Source organism: Sylvia atricapilla, chromosome 2 (genome assembly GCF_009819655.1).
Source record: "Sylvia atricapilla isolate bSylAtr1 chromosome 2, bSylAtr1.pri, whole genome shotgun sequence".
NCBI lineage: Eukaryota > Metazoa > Chordata > Aves > Passeriformes > Sylviidae > Sylvia > Sylvia atricapilla.
The window spans coordinates 104025791-104041706 of record NC_089141.1 but is presented as its reverse complement, the minus strand read 5'-3'; the positions used below and the strand labels follow the sequence as shown (position 1 = coordinate 104041706).

At 37.2% G+C, this 15916-nt stretch overlaps 1 protein-coding gene across 1 annotated transcript in view; it reads right to left on the bottom strand.

The window, feature by feature from the left end:
* Positions 1-15037, bottom strand: part of IL1RAPL1 (interleukin 1 receptor accessory protein like 1) — a 306788-nt gene extending 291751 nt beyond the window's left edge. Inside the window, exon 1 of the mRNA XM_066314006.1 lies at positions 14823-15037. Coding sequence (XP_066170103.1) covers positions 14823-14962 — 140 coding nt within the window. The 5' untranslated portion in view covers positions 14963-15037. The remainder of the gene's footprint in view (positions 1-14822) is intronic.
* Between the last annotated feature and the right edge of the window lie 879 nt (positions 15038-15916).

The window sequence follows — 15916 nt, the reverse complement described above, 5'->3', positions numbered from 1 at the left end:
ATATTGCATTACTTTTTGAAAATGTTGGGCAGCTCTCCAGCTGAAGCCATTTATCCCTTTCAAGAAGCTCATCTGTCAGAATGACAGAAGACAACCATGCCTGTCCATACTGCCTGCTCTCTAAGTTGTAAAAGTTTCCATAAAGAAGGCATCATTTTCATTGTCTCAGCAGAGAAATATCTATCTTCAAGACTATAGTACAGATCAGAGTTCCATGGTGATCACAGAATCATGGATTATCTCAAACTGGAGTGGACACAAAATGATTGAGTCCAACTCTCTGTTCCTCACAGGGCTACTTAAAACTAAATTGTGTAGGGATGCAGTGGTAATCACAGAAATTTTAAGTAAATATAAATAATGTGAATCTCGATATCCTTGCTTATTTGTGATCTTTGGAAGTTTGACTCATTTTGAACAAGATGGAGATTATTTTCTGCATAATTTCCAGTTCTGTTTCTTTTCTAAATGCACTAGTTCATTTAAAGTTCATGACCTCATTAGGATCATAAAGCTTTTGATCCTCATTAGGATCATAAACAGGCTCTGCATGTCAACCTCTAACTTTTAACTGAAGTAGTAATTTGCCAGCTAATGAAGCTGAAATGACTGAAACAAATACACCCTTTGCGCACTTTAAAAGAATAAAGAAAAATAAGCTTCAATAATTCTCAGTATAGTACACAATGACCAAATCACCCAAATTTGATTGTGATTATCATCTATATTGAGACACCAAATATACTCTAAACACATAGAAATTACTTCCTTGCCAATTTTTATCTAACAATTATTGAGTGCTTTTCAGAAAGTATTTTATCCTTTTTTTTCTGGTGACAGAAAATCAAACTCATCATACAATTCTCAGTGAGTACTTGTGCACTTTATCATCCACATATCATCCACTATATTATTCAGATTTATACAAAGATATATTATTTCTGCATTATAACTTGCAAAATTTGCAAATTTGTTATACAGTGCTTCAAGAAACATAATTTTGACTCTCACAAGTCTTCCAAATAGAACTACTGAAGAGCCAGAAAGAGCTAGATACTGGTTTATGTAAAATGCTCAAAACTCTATTAATCATGTAGCTGTTCACTCAAAAACATTACTTCCCCTTTAGCTCTCTTCACTTTTGAGAGTCTATAATAGATATTCTGTCATTCAAATTAAATTTCTTTGGTGCATTTTCTAAACACCAAGGAGCAAAACATGAGGGTCAAAGTAAGTACTGCATGTCAATGAGATTCTCAGTGGCAGCAAAGGACTGAAACACAAACAGATTGCTCATTTAAAGCCACCATTTGAATGAGACTTTGAGAAGAGAGATTGACAGTAGGATTTGCTGTAGTTTCCCAGAGTTAAGGTTTTAATGCAGTATCTGCTGCTCTGTGTCATACACAAACATCACACTGCAGTCTGCTACAGAGCCTCAGCCACATATTTATTCACTGTAGAGGGAAGGCATACATTGTTGGATATCCTCCACATCCCACATAAGACAACACCCACTGTCCTGTGTAAATCACTTTATGCCAAGTCTCCTGTATAGATACAGCAGGAACCCACTGTCCAGCCCAGCTTATCTCATCTGTCAGCCAGCCATGTCTGTTCTGCCCTGATAGGACCAAGGGACTGATTTCAGTGCTTGAAGAACACCTTCCAGAAAATCTGGGTCATACCATATTTTCCTCATATGCAATTGCATCTTCTCTCTTTCACTGACACAATGTAACTGTCATTAAAGCCGGCTAAATTCATGTCTTCAGACCGTATCATGTCCACAGAAATGGCATTTAGTGATTAATCTTGTTGATCATACTATTTTGACTACAAACACAATAATCCAAACTCTTCTATTTTAGCTGATTTAATTTCATTTGGCCTTTGCTGATTTTCCTCATGTGCTAAACACCCGCAAGGTTTGAATATGTGTGGGTGTATTTTTCACATGAAGAATAGGAAAGCACAGCTTAAAAGTACCACTCTAACAAATTGTACATTATTGCATACACTGTCAGTTTATTGCCCTAATTAACAACTAGGTACTTTCTCTCTGGTGAGCAATAGGAGAGGTTAACAGAGTCCTCGTTTTCATTCATTCCCTGTGGAACACTTCCGGCAACCAGCAGGTTTAATGTGGGGACCTATATGATTTTAGAATCATTCCCTAAATAAAGTTCCCACAAAAAGATAAACACAAATCTGCTATGATAAGGAAAACTATTTGCAGTGGAAAAGCTGAACATGCTTTTCAAAACCAGTAGAAAATATTTTAGGCCAGACAACTGTTCTAACATAACACTTTTTAAATAATGAACAGGCTTGAGTTTGAGAGGGTGTTCCTGAGGCCCATAAAGAGTCTGCATGCTGTTTTGGCTTCAGTACTTGAGAGCCAAATGGAAAAATTAGCAATTTCAATAAGCACAAGTGGAGCATTTACTGTCAGTGTATCATAACAGCCCAGAAGATCTCACATTGTTTGAGGCCGTTCTTCCTCTCACTTCAAGTGATGAATGGATCAATACAACATGGCCATTGCAGAAAAAGGAACTGTCACTTACCAAGCATAAAAACAATGCCACTGTGAAGGAAATCTTCTGGGGAGAGGGGATTTTGGCATGTAGCAGCAAGTGCTCTGCAGGAGGGAGATTGGGCACACACTCTGGGTCTCCTCCAGCACCACCTCTGCCTGCCTGGGGGCACTTGGCCCTCTCATTCCTTACCTGGGAAACTAAGAATGGTACATCCTAAAAATGAGAAAGCTGTGTGTGTCCCTACTAAATCCCACTGCCATCTTAGAGATGTTTTAACAAGGATTCAATATAATTTTGCATAGCAGTAAAGCCATACAATTTATTAATAACTTTTCTACCTATAGAGCTACAGAGCCTGGGGCAAAATTCATAGGACAGAAGAGTGGGAGATAATATATTAATTTTAACAAGGTATGCACACTCCATTGAAATTAAAATCATATAACTCTGCTGCCATGTAATCTGTATATTTTAAATACATGAACAAAAAAAGTGAAGTAAAAAACCTAGATGTAAAGTAATGCAGTAATTAAAGGTTCCTTAATCCTGCCACCTGCCATCCCTGTGTGCCTACATTACAATGTTATCTTTAAATAGCATGAGAACACTTCTTTTTCCCCAGTCTTTCCTCCACTCAGCCACTTTCTTTTCAGATTTGGTACTCTGGATGTGCAAACCCCAATAAATGTTCTCTGATCTCATCTTTCTTCCTATCTTATTGCTCAGTATGCAGGTCCTGGTTTTACTTACTGCATATTCTGAACTGAATACAAAGGATTTAATTTCCTTATAAACTTGTATATAGTTTTATCACTTCACTACCCAGATTTTTCATTAAACTTTCACCTTTCAAACTAGAATATTTGACTGCAATCTCCCAGGGATTTTTTTTTTTCCTTTTTCTGCCCAGCCTGAAAACCTAGGCCAAACAATTCTTAAAGAGCTAAGTTTTTTTCACTGCAGAGTTAACTGAAATGTTTGATCCTTAGATTAACACCTCTCAAATAAACCTTGACTGAATGAAAGTGACCATTAAATGACATGTACTTGGCATGACTGCATAGCAGCTGAAAAGCTTACTCCATGGGTAAGTAATGTAGACATAATCCCTACATTCCAGCTGTTGAACTGAGTACTCAGTGACTGCTGGGGACTCACATTCAAGTTTAGGCTCTAAGCAGCTATGAAGGACTTTTCCAGCAACTCTCGAATTTTATCTCAAATGAAAACACTTTAGTGTGATAGAAGGAAAGAATATGTTTGTAGTTCTAGCAGCTCTGAAACTTTTAGTCAGCTCTGGAACTTTTAGTACAAATGGATAACTGCAAATCCAGGTCCCGCTGGAGTTATCAGGCATTTTCCTGTGACTAATTCAAAATCTCAGACACTTTGAGAGAGAAGAATTTTCTACTGAAAAGTATTTGTATTTTCTGCACTTTGGTAGCAGTGTAAGCCCTTGCTTGTGGGGGAAAGAGCTCCTCCTAAAAGCAAATGAGATTCAGATGCCTTGGAGCCAGAACAGTGGCTCAGTAAAAGCCTCTTTTTTTTTGCGGTATTAGTTTAAATGCTCATTCTCAAGATACTCTTTTCCAGCTCAGCTGAGAATAGTGGCAAATCCAATGCCTGTCAGTCCTGGAATGTTGCCATCTAGGGGTCCTGAAGCAAATTAAGCAAAAATGCTGATTTAGAAGCTTCATTTTTTTTATTTTTACACTTTGTTATTAGCATTATGCAGAATCATACTGCAGGAAAGTGTATCACCCTTATGTCCTGCCTGTATTCTGGCAGAAGGATATGGGGGTTTCTGAGGCTAAGAATCTGCTCTGTTCTGCTCCTGAAGAGATGCAAGGCCTGAAGGACTATGCACCTTATCCTTCTTTCCTCAGCATTGAGAGGGAAGGGATTCTGGAAGCATACTTTCATTAAAGGATGAGACAAGGGCTTTTATTTTTCATTTGCCTCCATATAAAATATTATGCTGAAATAAATTTTATTTTTATTAAGCCTTGCCTTTTTCCAAGGATCCAAAAACAGAGAAGCAGTATAAGAAAACTGTAGCCAAAAGCAAAGATGTTACTAGTACGGCTAATTTTCAGTATGTACCACTGATAATGAGCACGCAAATTTGAATGCATTTGATTAAACTTTTGCCTGTAAAGTACCATATTAATATGGTACTTTACATACTACAAAGTCATTTTTGAACAACACTGAAGATAACATGAACAATACCTATTTTAGTAGATATAATGTCACACATAGAGAAATTGCCTGTGAGTGTAATTATTCATTATCAACCACCACAAGGGTGTATTTGGCTATGTGCTCTTCATTTAATAACATACCACAGCTGGGAGTTACTGACTGCTATTTGAAACATGTAAGAATTATGTTCATGGTATCTAGATTGAGAATAGCTGTGAACCTGGAACTGAAAGTCATAAATCCTATTATTTCCTGCAGCTAGAGATACATGTGTGCCTGGGGCCTCCAGCAAAAGAAAGATATGAGAAGTTAGAGAGGGCAGGAGAGGGTCCAGAGGAAGGCCATGAAGGTGATCTGTGGCACCCGTGCTATGGATAGGCTGAGAGAGCTTTGTTAGTTCAGCCTGGGAATGAGAAGACTCTGAGGAGACTTTCCAGTCTCCTTTCAGGGAACTTCAGAAAAGATGGAGAGTGATTTTTTTTCCACTGGCAGATAGAGTTACAATGAGGAGGAACGGTTTTAAGCTAAAAGAGGGCAGGTCTAGTCTAGGTGTTAGAATGAAATTCTTTATCCAGGGGGGAGTGAGGCACGGGCACAGGCTGCTCAAAGAAGTTGTGGATGCCCCATCCCTGGAAGTGTTGAAGACCAGGCTGGATGGGGGTCTGAGCAACTCAGTCTGCTGGAAGGTGTCCCTCTTGGACATAGAAATTCTTCAAGTCTTCATCCCCGGATGTTTTCACAGACAAAGAGATATACTTTCAAATATTGCACATATATGCATATTCAAATCTGTATGTATGCTGAAAATAGTCGAGAAACTATGGACATGTGTGTATGTGTGTGTGTATTAGAGTGTGTATTTACATGCACAAACCAGCTTTTGCAATAGGTGAAAATAGGAGCCCTTCTCACTGTCTAATCTTGACTAATTTTCTAAATGAAGTCCAAATTTAGCACTGAAATGCTATGTCATAATGCTTACTACATTAAAAGGCTGAATGAAGATTACAGAGACATCCTTGACCTTTGATAGTCTTCTCAGCTCTTGCAATTAAATACCACAAGATTTGTTTGGTCACTCTCATCACCTTTGAAATTAGCACCATCAGGCTATATTACTCTGACAGATGATGACATTAAACATGCACCAAATATGCAAATTTCATTAGTCTCTCTCTGTAATGAGAATATCTGAACAATTTTATTTTCAGTGTTACAAATAAGTTCTCTGTTAAGTCTGACTGTAAGACATGAAGAAAAAAAGAAGACATGAAAAAACTAAAGCAACTTTTTTTTTCAGACTACCATCAATTTGGGATAAATTTACTAAAAAAGAGTTACTCTTTAGTCATTCTGTGGACACCATTGGAACTGAAGAAACAATTCATTATGAACTGGAATCGTTGCAAGCATGAATCTTTACTAACCTCTTGCCTACATGTGATCTCTGATTTTATGATAATAGAACAAGGAATATTTTAAACCAAATTATTTAGGTGTAACCAGACGTCATTTTATTACTTCTAGCACATCAAATCTGGAGTCACATTGAGATCTCACACGACTTCTCCAAGCACTCTACTCTCTTCATACAGAACTATTGAATCCTGTGCATCAGCAATCCTTTGAAAAAAACTGCTATTTTGACATTGCCACACTCAGCAAGTAACTTGCTTCCTTCATGCCCTACATTTCCACAGCAATATTTCATTAACATCAGTATTTTTTTCCCTCCAGTTCCCTCCATAATCTTTTACTTGCACTTTTGACTAGGTGACAGAATTCCTATAAAAAATATTTGCAAGATTGCAAAAAATAAAAAAGAATCTGTTAAGCATATCAGAAAACTTAAAATTAATTAACTAATTAATTAAATTCTATTTAATTGCAGGCTACTTATTTTTAACAGCTAATCTTACCACTGCTTTCTCCTTCATTGATTTTTTTATAACAAATTACCAAATTTCCAGCTGATTTCCACCTGAATTTTCCTGGACACTTCTCTTCACAGGTATAAAATAATTTAAAAAACCTCCAACCATTTTTAAATTTTTTTCTCACCATAATATCCTCTTACATTTACTCAGTTTTCTGTAGCACACACAAACAACCCCTAGAAAAATAATCATGCCTCGGCTTGAAGAGTTGAGATAAAGATATTTCTCCTTTCTTTCTATATCAGATAAAATTGCGTGGTGTTTGGGGTTTTTTTGGGGGTTTTTTTGTGGGATTTTTTTGTTTGTTTGTTTGTTTGTTTTCCTTGTGATTTAATTACAATAGAGGAGAAGATTGAAGACAAGGGAAAGAGGGACAGAGGCCTTCACCTTCCCACTCTTCTTTATGCTGGGAACTACACAACCTCTTCTTCGTTATTGGGAATATTGGGTCCCTGTCTCTGCTTTGAGAAGGAAGAGGAGAGAGAAGCAAGGGTCAGAACGAGGACCATGAAAGAACTTCTCACTGCTGCTAGGACTGCTTCAGCTCAGTTTTGGCTTGGGGAAGTAGTCTAATTGCTGTGGGAACTAGATGTTAATGGAATTGTTCCAAGGACATCCTGAAAACACAGCACCTTCCCAAATTTATTTACTCTTACCATAGTGGTAGCAGAAAGTAGTCAGTAGGCAAGTTCTCTACAGTGTCTCTACTGTATTAGTAACCTTTCTGGGTCATGGCACACACCCCCTTTTCAGATTGAACCCTTCTGGAAAAGTCATGCCAAACTTCACCAGAGATCATCTAATATTTGTTACTTCAGGGAGCCTGACTAAAGATTCACAGCAGTTGCTTTTATTTCCCTTTTCCAAAGGATGATTTGTAATATTTTTTGGTCAGAAACCTTAGAAATGCTAAACTAATTACTAAAAGACTTATTTGATGAACTGATGGCTTTTAAGTCAGTCTGATAAATTTTGTGAGCCTCAATCACTATTTTAGATTCACATTTCAGAAAAAAATTATGATCATAAATTAATTCAATCCCATTACTTTCTTACATTATAAATTCATCAAATAAGTTTAATATTTTAAAATGACAGCCTCATGTCATAGCACTAAGTACAGAGATATGTCCCTAGACTTTCACATCAGCCACTGCATTTCAATGTGTGTGATGGAAACACACAATGAATTAATTTAGTTTAGAATGCAGCTTAAGACATTTCAGTTCTGCCATCCACTTGCATTCATACACCTGTGTGCTACATCTAAACTCCTACTGTAGCTGTCAGTCTGCCTGATGGAGCCTAGAAAATTGTATAGCTTAAAAGCCACAAAAGGCTCATTTTATTTACCTTAGAGTGGGTGAGTAGTGGCATGTGGCTTTACCCAAATGTATCTCACATTCAGCCTCCTCCAGATTTAGTGTCGATATGTCATTCCCTTGGAAGTCTCTTGGAAATGCTCCTGGAGCCTCTAAAACAGTATTAGACACCTATCCCTGCACAATGGAATCAAATCTTAGCTACATTTTAACATAACTTAAATTGCTTTCTGTTCTGAGAACAGGGAGACTTAAAAAAAGAACTGACATGCAGCTTTTTAGAGCCTAGATGCATAAACTGAATTTGATGTTCTCAGAGAGCTTATATACAAAGAGAGAAGCACTTGCAGGGCAGATTCAAAATACAATATTAGATATTAGGAGCAAACTTAAATGACCAAACAAGTGGCCCATATTACTACTAGCAATACAACTTGGTTGCTTCGAATTCCGTGAGAGGAAACAAAGCAAAACAAAAATCTATAAAACTTTGGAATAATTAAAAGCCACTGTTTTGAAAATGAGTGGAAGTCATTTTAGTTCTTTGCCATTGTCTTCCATTTTTTGTAGCATTGTGAAGAAAATATTCAATTTTAACAGTGCCTTCTGCTCAGTCAAATACACTTATTTCTTCTTCTTTTCCAATATCAACATTCTTCCCCTATTCTGTGTAAAAGTATACACATTTGCTATTTTCCCCTCAGTAAAAATTAATAAGTCTTTAAGTCTTTAAGTCTTACATAAAAGAATTATCTGGAGTGACCTGTTCAGTTCTAGCCCATCGAGACTCCTCACTTATTCGTGACTCCACCCACTGTAAGGGTCATATTGCTCCTTTCTCTATTCATCACCATACTTGTTTGCTTGTTTTTCATTGTTGAGTTCTCACTCAGCCAAACAAATAGCAAACACACTCTGGAATTTAACTTTATGCAATGAGAAGATGTACCCTGTGCTCACCTGTCTATCTCCTCAGTATTAGGTATTTATTCTGTCCTAAGACATGTGGAAGGTGTTTATCATGTACAATGAAGATGAGAATGTCAGACAGCTGACCTCCTGCAGTGTCAGCACAGGGGAGTGAAGAATGAGTAGATTTCAATCTCCTGACTTTCAACAAGCATTAACTTCAAGAAAATCCCACATTTATTTCTAGGAGCAAATGCTTTTGCCATCTGTACAGAACACTTAATGTAAGCTCCAGATACCCACACTGTATAAATTCCTAATGTTAGCCTGAAGGCGATTTCAACTCACCAAGCCTCCCTAAGTCACAGTCAAAAATTACATGGATATCTGACCAGCCTACCAAGCTTGCACTAGAAAAGGAGATGGAGAAAACATCAGAAAATAAGAGCCAGATTCCTTGTGATGGTTACCATCTTCAAAAAAAGAAAAGACCTTGGAAAAAGTTCAGACAAGCTTTCAAATGGAGTGTAAAAATAACAAACACACAGTTAATTGCTCCCCATGCTCTCTATAAACCAAATGACCACAAAGCCTGGGACCAAGGAAAGTCTATCTCATGTTTTGAACCAGGTTCTCCTGAACTTGCATACCATTTCAAGAGATTATCAGAGTTGTTGTTTTCTTAGAACCATAGGATTGCTAAGGTTGGAAAAGGCCTTTAAGATGCTGAAGTCCAACTGTTAATATAGGACTTCCACAATCACCACTGTGATGCTGTGTCCTGTTGTCCTATCTCTTGTTACTCAGGACACTGAGTGGTGATATTGTCATAAAGGAATTAAGAGAATAACAGGCTCTTCTTTCTTTCTGAGAAAGTCTCTCTGAGACTTCCTTCTTTCTGAGTATTGCTAGCTCATTTGTTATTCCTTTGAGAAAGCTGATTTCTCTTATCAATTGTTGGATTCCTTTGTTGGTAATACACATAAACATAACCAAAGATCTCATGCAGATCTAGGTAACACCACGTTGATGACCTTTTAAGACAAACTGTTTTAAAGCTTAGTGTTCAGACAATTTCTTCCTTTTTTTTGGGGGGGGGGATGGGGGGAGAGGGATGTTTTTATTGGACAGGGTATTTTGGTTTGTTTGTGGGGTTTTTTGGTTGTTGTTTTTTGGGAGGATTGTTAGGGGTTTTTTTAAATTGAGATTTGATATATAGTTGTTATATGAATGTTTACTCTTTTTTTAAGACAGTCATTCTTAAAAACTCTATACAGAAATAAAACTATTTATAAGCATATATAGCCAGGATAAAAGGCCCTCCTCAGGTAAGACAGATTTCAGATTTCAAAAATGATTGGTACCCAGAAATAGCAATTCCCATTTGAAAACATGTTTTACATTATTCAAGATGATAAAGGAATGATGCTTCAACCAGATTTATAAAAAATTTATTCTATTTCTTTTTTTTGCTCTCCATCTCCTTCAGTAAAGAAAAGATTTCATTACACATTCCATGGTCAAGATTTCTGACAATTAATTTAACAATTGTGCATACATTAAATATGTAAAATATATATATTCTTAAATTGAATTGGTAATTTAGCAAGTTTCTACTGTGGATGGTTAGCCTTCATAGCAATGAAAGCAAGAAAGAGAGAAAGCAAGAAAATGAAAAAATTAGAAAGTGAGAGAGCGAGAGAGGAATAAAAAGAGATAGGGAGGGAGGGAGGAAGGAAGGAAGGAAGGAAATTACATTACTTCCTTCCTCCCTCCCTCCTTCTCTCCCTTCCTTCCTTCCTTCCTTCCATCCTTCCATCCATCCAAAAATTCTGTTGCACTACGCACTATTTCAGTCTTTAGCTCTTTGTCTAAAATGCTGTACTGTGTGTTACTAATAGAAACAGTTAAGGATACTGATGAAAATGCTCAGGATTTTTTACCAGCTGGGGATGAAAATAGATTTGAACAATCTCCACAGATGCTGTTATTCTCTGCTTGAACCTTGCTGTCATCTGAATTTGAATCTTCAAAGCTGAATATCACTAAATTAATTATAGGCAGTATTTTTATGGCTAATAAGTACCTAATGAGTTTAAGTATGTTAAAGATGAATAAGATTTTTCATCTATAATATAATTCGTAATGCTTTATTTAAACTTCCATTGTTATCTCTGTTTGTCTGTATCCTAAGCATTCTTTATAGACACTCTTATGCTTTTGTATGATGTTTATGAACACTTGTTCATATGCATTTTTCTCCATTAAATGTTACAGCTTAACAAAGCAATTAATGTTCATAAACATTAAACAGGTTAATAAATATAAATCATGGCTGGATGGCCAGATCCCAAGAGTCATGGTGAATGGTGCTACATCAATTTGTTGGCCATCACTAGTGGGGTTCCCCATGTTTCACTGCTGGGGCCAGTTCTGTTTATATTTTTATCAATGGTTTAGAAGAGGGCAATGAATGTACCCTCAGTAATTTTGCAGATGACAGTGAGTTGGGAAAAAAAGTTGGTCTGCTGAATGGTACAAAGGCTCTGCAGAGAGTTTGGGACAGACTGGATAGATGAGCTGAGGCCAACTGCATGACAGTAAAAAAGGTGAAGTGATGGGTCTTGCACTTTGGTCACAACAGCCACGTGCAGTGCTACAGGATGGGGAAAGAGTTGCTCAAAAGTGGCTCAGCAGGAAAGGATCTTGGTTCTGGTCAACAGCACAAGTGACCCAGAAGGCCAGTGGCACCTGGCCTGGATCAGCAATAGTGTGGCAGCAGGACCAGGGCAGGGATTGTCCCCCTGTGCTGGGCACTGGTGAGGCCACACTCAAATCCTGTGTCCAGTTTTGGGCTCTCACTCCATGAAAGGCATTGAGGGGCTGAAGCATGTCCAGGGAAGGGTTGTGCAGCTGGAGAAAGGTCTAGTGAATGAATCATAGGAGAAATCACAGAGTGAACTGGGATTGTTTAGTACAAAGAAGAAGAGGCTCAGGAGAGATCTTATCACTCTCTAAAACTGTCCTAAAGGAGATTGTAGCCAGGTGAGGGCTGGCCTTTTCTCCCAAGCAACAAGTGACAAGACAAAAGGAGATGGCCTCAAGTTGCATCAGGGGAAGTTCAGGTTGGACTTCAGGAATAATTTCTTCTCTGAAAGGTAAATTAAGCACTGGAATAGAGTGCCCAGGGAAGTGAAGTCACCATTCATGAAACATAGAAACAACTATGAACTATCATAGAAACAACTGAACGTGGCACATAATGCAATGTTTTAGTCGGTGTGATGCTCCTTGTAAAAATGTTGGACTCTGTGATCGTGGAGATCCTTTCCAACCCAAATTATACTATGATTCTATAATTCCAAATCACATAAATCTACACTAAGACCTAACTACAGAGCTCCAGTTTCACTGACCTATGCTCGTATTATGCTGGGCAACTACTAGAGACACTGTAATTGATGTGTTCAGGCCAGGAAGAAAAAGAATACATGAAGGAAGTGTTCTCTTGATAGGAACAATATTTCAGCTATTTTTGAAACTTTAAAGGCAGAATTTTTGGCAGAAACCACTTAATATTTATTATTACACCAGTTGCATGTAACATATACATGATTTCTGGGAGCTGCACTTGAATATATGCATTGGCTCTTAGTGCAGCTAATCCAGCTATATTCACTGACCATATATGATAAATAATAAGCAACCCTGTGATGTGACATCTCTCTCTTCATTGCAGGGGGTGTGTATAGGATTGACCCCATCCTCTACCACGGAATTGACCTTATCCTCTACAACCATCACCCATCACCTTCCCATTCCTCAGGTGCAGCTCTGGGATGTCATTCTGACCAGCAGCAAATCCAGCCTGCACTCCAGTGAAGTGAGCAAAAGTAGCAGTGCTGGTGTGGGAAGCAGCTGTGGGGAACAAAACCATGGTGAAACTGAGCCCAGAGGAGCTGAGCCCAGCGCAATGGAGTGGCAGTGCACACAAATAATTTTGCCTTCAGAGGTTTGTCCATCATTGTCTTCCATTGCCTTGGACTTATGGACAGGGAAAGCCATCTGTGGGAGGCTCCTACCAGCTTGTCTTTTTCTGGGAAAAGGCTGGGTACAGGAAGAGCTTCCATCTTATCTTTGTGTGGGGAAAGGCACACAGTGCAATCTGCAGGGAGCCCTCTTGTCTTTGTCAAGGTGATGAACACCTTTTGAGTGTAAAGCCTCTTCTTACTTGTTATCAATATTGCTGCTATTACTGTGCATTTCTCATTCCACTGCTCCTTGCTTTCAGTAAACTGTTATCTCAACCCATAATCTCTGCCTTTGTCCCCTCTCTTGCCAAAGTAGGTGGTAGTAAGAGGAGTGGTTTATTTCTGGGTCTAATTTCTGACTGGTAGTAAACCACCACATAGTTTAACACAGATTAGAACATGGTCCAAACTACCTCTAGATTAAATAAAAATCCATGTAAAAAAAGCCAGAAATACAGTTTGAGATGATAAACATAATGTCTGAGTAGCTAAATTCAGCATTTATATATACTTAATGGAAATTGCAACATCAGATAATTAAGGTTTTCTTTATATAAACAGAGGAGATTAATTATGGTATTTTAAATAGCATTATGGAATAATTGACAAAACTGTTTTCATTTTCATGGCCACTGTTACAAACTTATCAGAAAATATTGATCCAAATATAACTGAAAAATTCTCCTTAAGGAGCTTAATTTGTAGGTTTTTGTGCTTTTCTTTTAAAGAGAGCTGTCATCGTCAGAAAGACCATGTTGAATATGCTATTGGACAAAAAATGTGATATGAAATGACATCTTATATAAAGATGTCATAGAGTAATGTTTTTATAAACACATTATTTATTGAAAAATTCCTTCAGCACACATAAGCCAGACAGTAACCTGTGCTCCCTTCCCTCTACCCAAGCCAAAAAACCCAAAACCAACCAACCAACCAACCAAAAAAACAAAAACAAAACAAAACAAAACAAAACAAAACAAAAAAAAAAAAAAAAAAAAAAAAAAAAAAAGCGTGGCAGACAGTAAACCTTTCCAAACTTTTCCAGCTGCTGATAAAACAATTTCTACATTTTCCTTGCATGACTGTACTAGCTGCACCGTGTGCTCCTTTTCCAGCCAGTCAGTTGCTTTACAGTTAGCTTTTGACTCTTTCTATTGTGTATTAGTAGCAAGACTACTTTTATAGTTATCCAGATAGAGAGGAACTCTGTAAAGGGCTGGAAAAATATCTGTGTAAACCACATTAAAGATGCAGAAAGAAGCTGAACACCTGTTGCAGAAAGCAGAAGCAGAACACAATCCAGTTTCTGGTGATAAAACTTGATGAATCAGAAGGTTAAATTTTTTTGGAAGACATTTGGCACCCAGCCTCTATTATCAAGTTAAGCCAGAGGATGTATAAAAAATGCTGAAATTTCACCTTCTGTTTTCCTTGATACGACTGCTTTACATTAAATAACATTTTTTTTTTACAGAAAGAAAGTTAATTAAGTTAAATCACTTAATGAAATCCACATAAAATTAAATCAGAATCTAAAAAAACACCATTTTTTTTACTCTAGGATAGTGATTGCAGAAGTGAAACCGGAATCAGAAAAAGGAACAGATAACTTATTCATCCAGTCCCAATCACCTTACAAATTTTAGGTTTTGTTATAAATGACTAAATTTCTACAAAAGAAAATTTAATATGTTCAAGACATTCAATAACAATTTCTAGTCAGGCATAAAAAAACCTTCTGGGAAGAGAATGCCAGGAGGAAAAACAAAAAGAACACAGTCAGAAAATATTTTCTTTGGCACAGAAGTCTTGCTATTAAGAGCCTTGTTTCATATTTGGTCAATTAAAAAGCAGTATATTAAAATATAGTACCTTATTACACATGCATAGAGCCCGCTGTCTTGCACCACTGTTGGTCTGAACCAAATGGAGTCTTCTTCTTTGCTCATTCTGGTTCCATCAAAAGCTATAGGTTCCTCAAAATCTCCAGGTCCAGAGCTTTTGTACCACATCAAGCTAAGTCCAGCACTTTGGGCTAGGGAGTAATTAGCTCTAATATATCCATAAAAGAGTGCACATTTTATACGAACAGGTTCTCCCACTAGAACTTGATATTTCTTGTAATCCACAGACCAGTCAGTGCATCCATCAGCTACAAGAGAAGAGAAAATGACAAGAGATTGTCAAAGGCTTTGTAAAGCACTATTCACACAGCAGTCTTTATTGTGGGAAAGTATTGCATTTGAAAAAAAGTCCATTGAGGGACTAGGAGTATGTTTTTTATCCCTGAAAATTAACTGCATTTTCATGATGTTTATGTACTTGTCTATAGTGAACAGAGCTACTAGGATACATATTGCTAAATTTTGAAAATCTCTGAGCAATAACTGAGCAATTTCTCTTTTATCTTTTTCAGAACTCTGGCATGACCAAATATAAAATACTGAAGTGAAATTAGTGCAACACAGAGGGCATGTGGTTCACAGGATGTTACCATCTAAATGCATTAATCAAATGTCTTCAGGGTTACCATGCAAGTAAAAGTCTCAGAAGATATTAGGACAAGGAGCTGTGGTCTGTACCAAAAAGTGTGAAAGTTTGGGATGGATTTGAAGGAGAAGAAGGAACTGTCTTTACAATATGACCAGATAGATACTTCCAGGAAAATTACTATCAGTAATATAAATGGATTATTCCAGAACATGTTAAACACATCATTGGAATTCCTGACTTTCCAGAACTACATTACAAATTATGGTTATTAATGCTTTCATTTTTTTTCTGTTGTATATCATTAGCCCTTATCAATACTGTCCCACAATAACTGCTTGTCAGAAAGCAAAACTAAATTTATTTGCCATTCTGGACCCCAATAACATAACTAAACCCCAAGGCCAAAAAAGTACCAAACTCACACCTTCTTCCCCTTAAGATTAAGATGAGTTAAGATTACCAAAACAACAAAA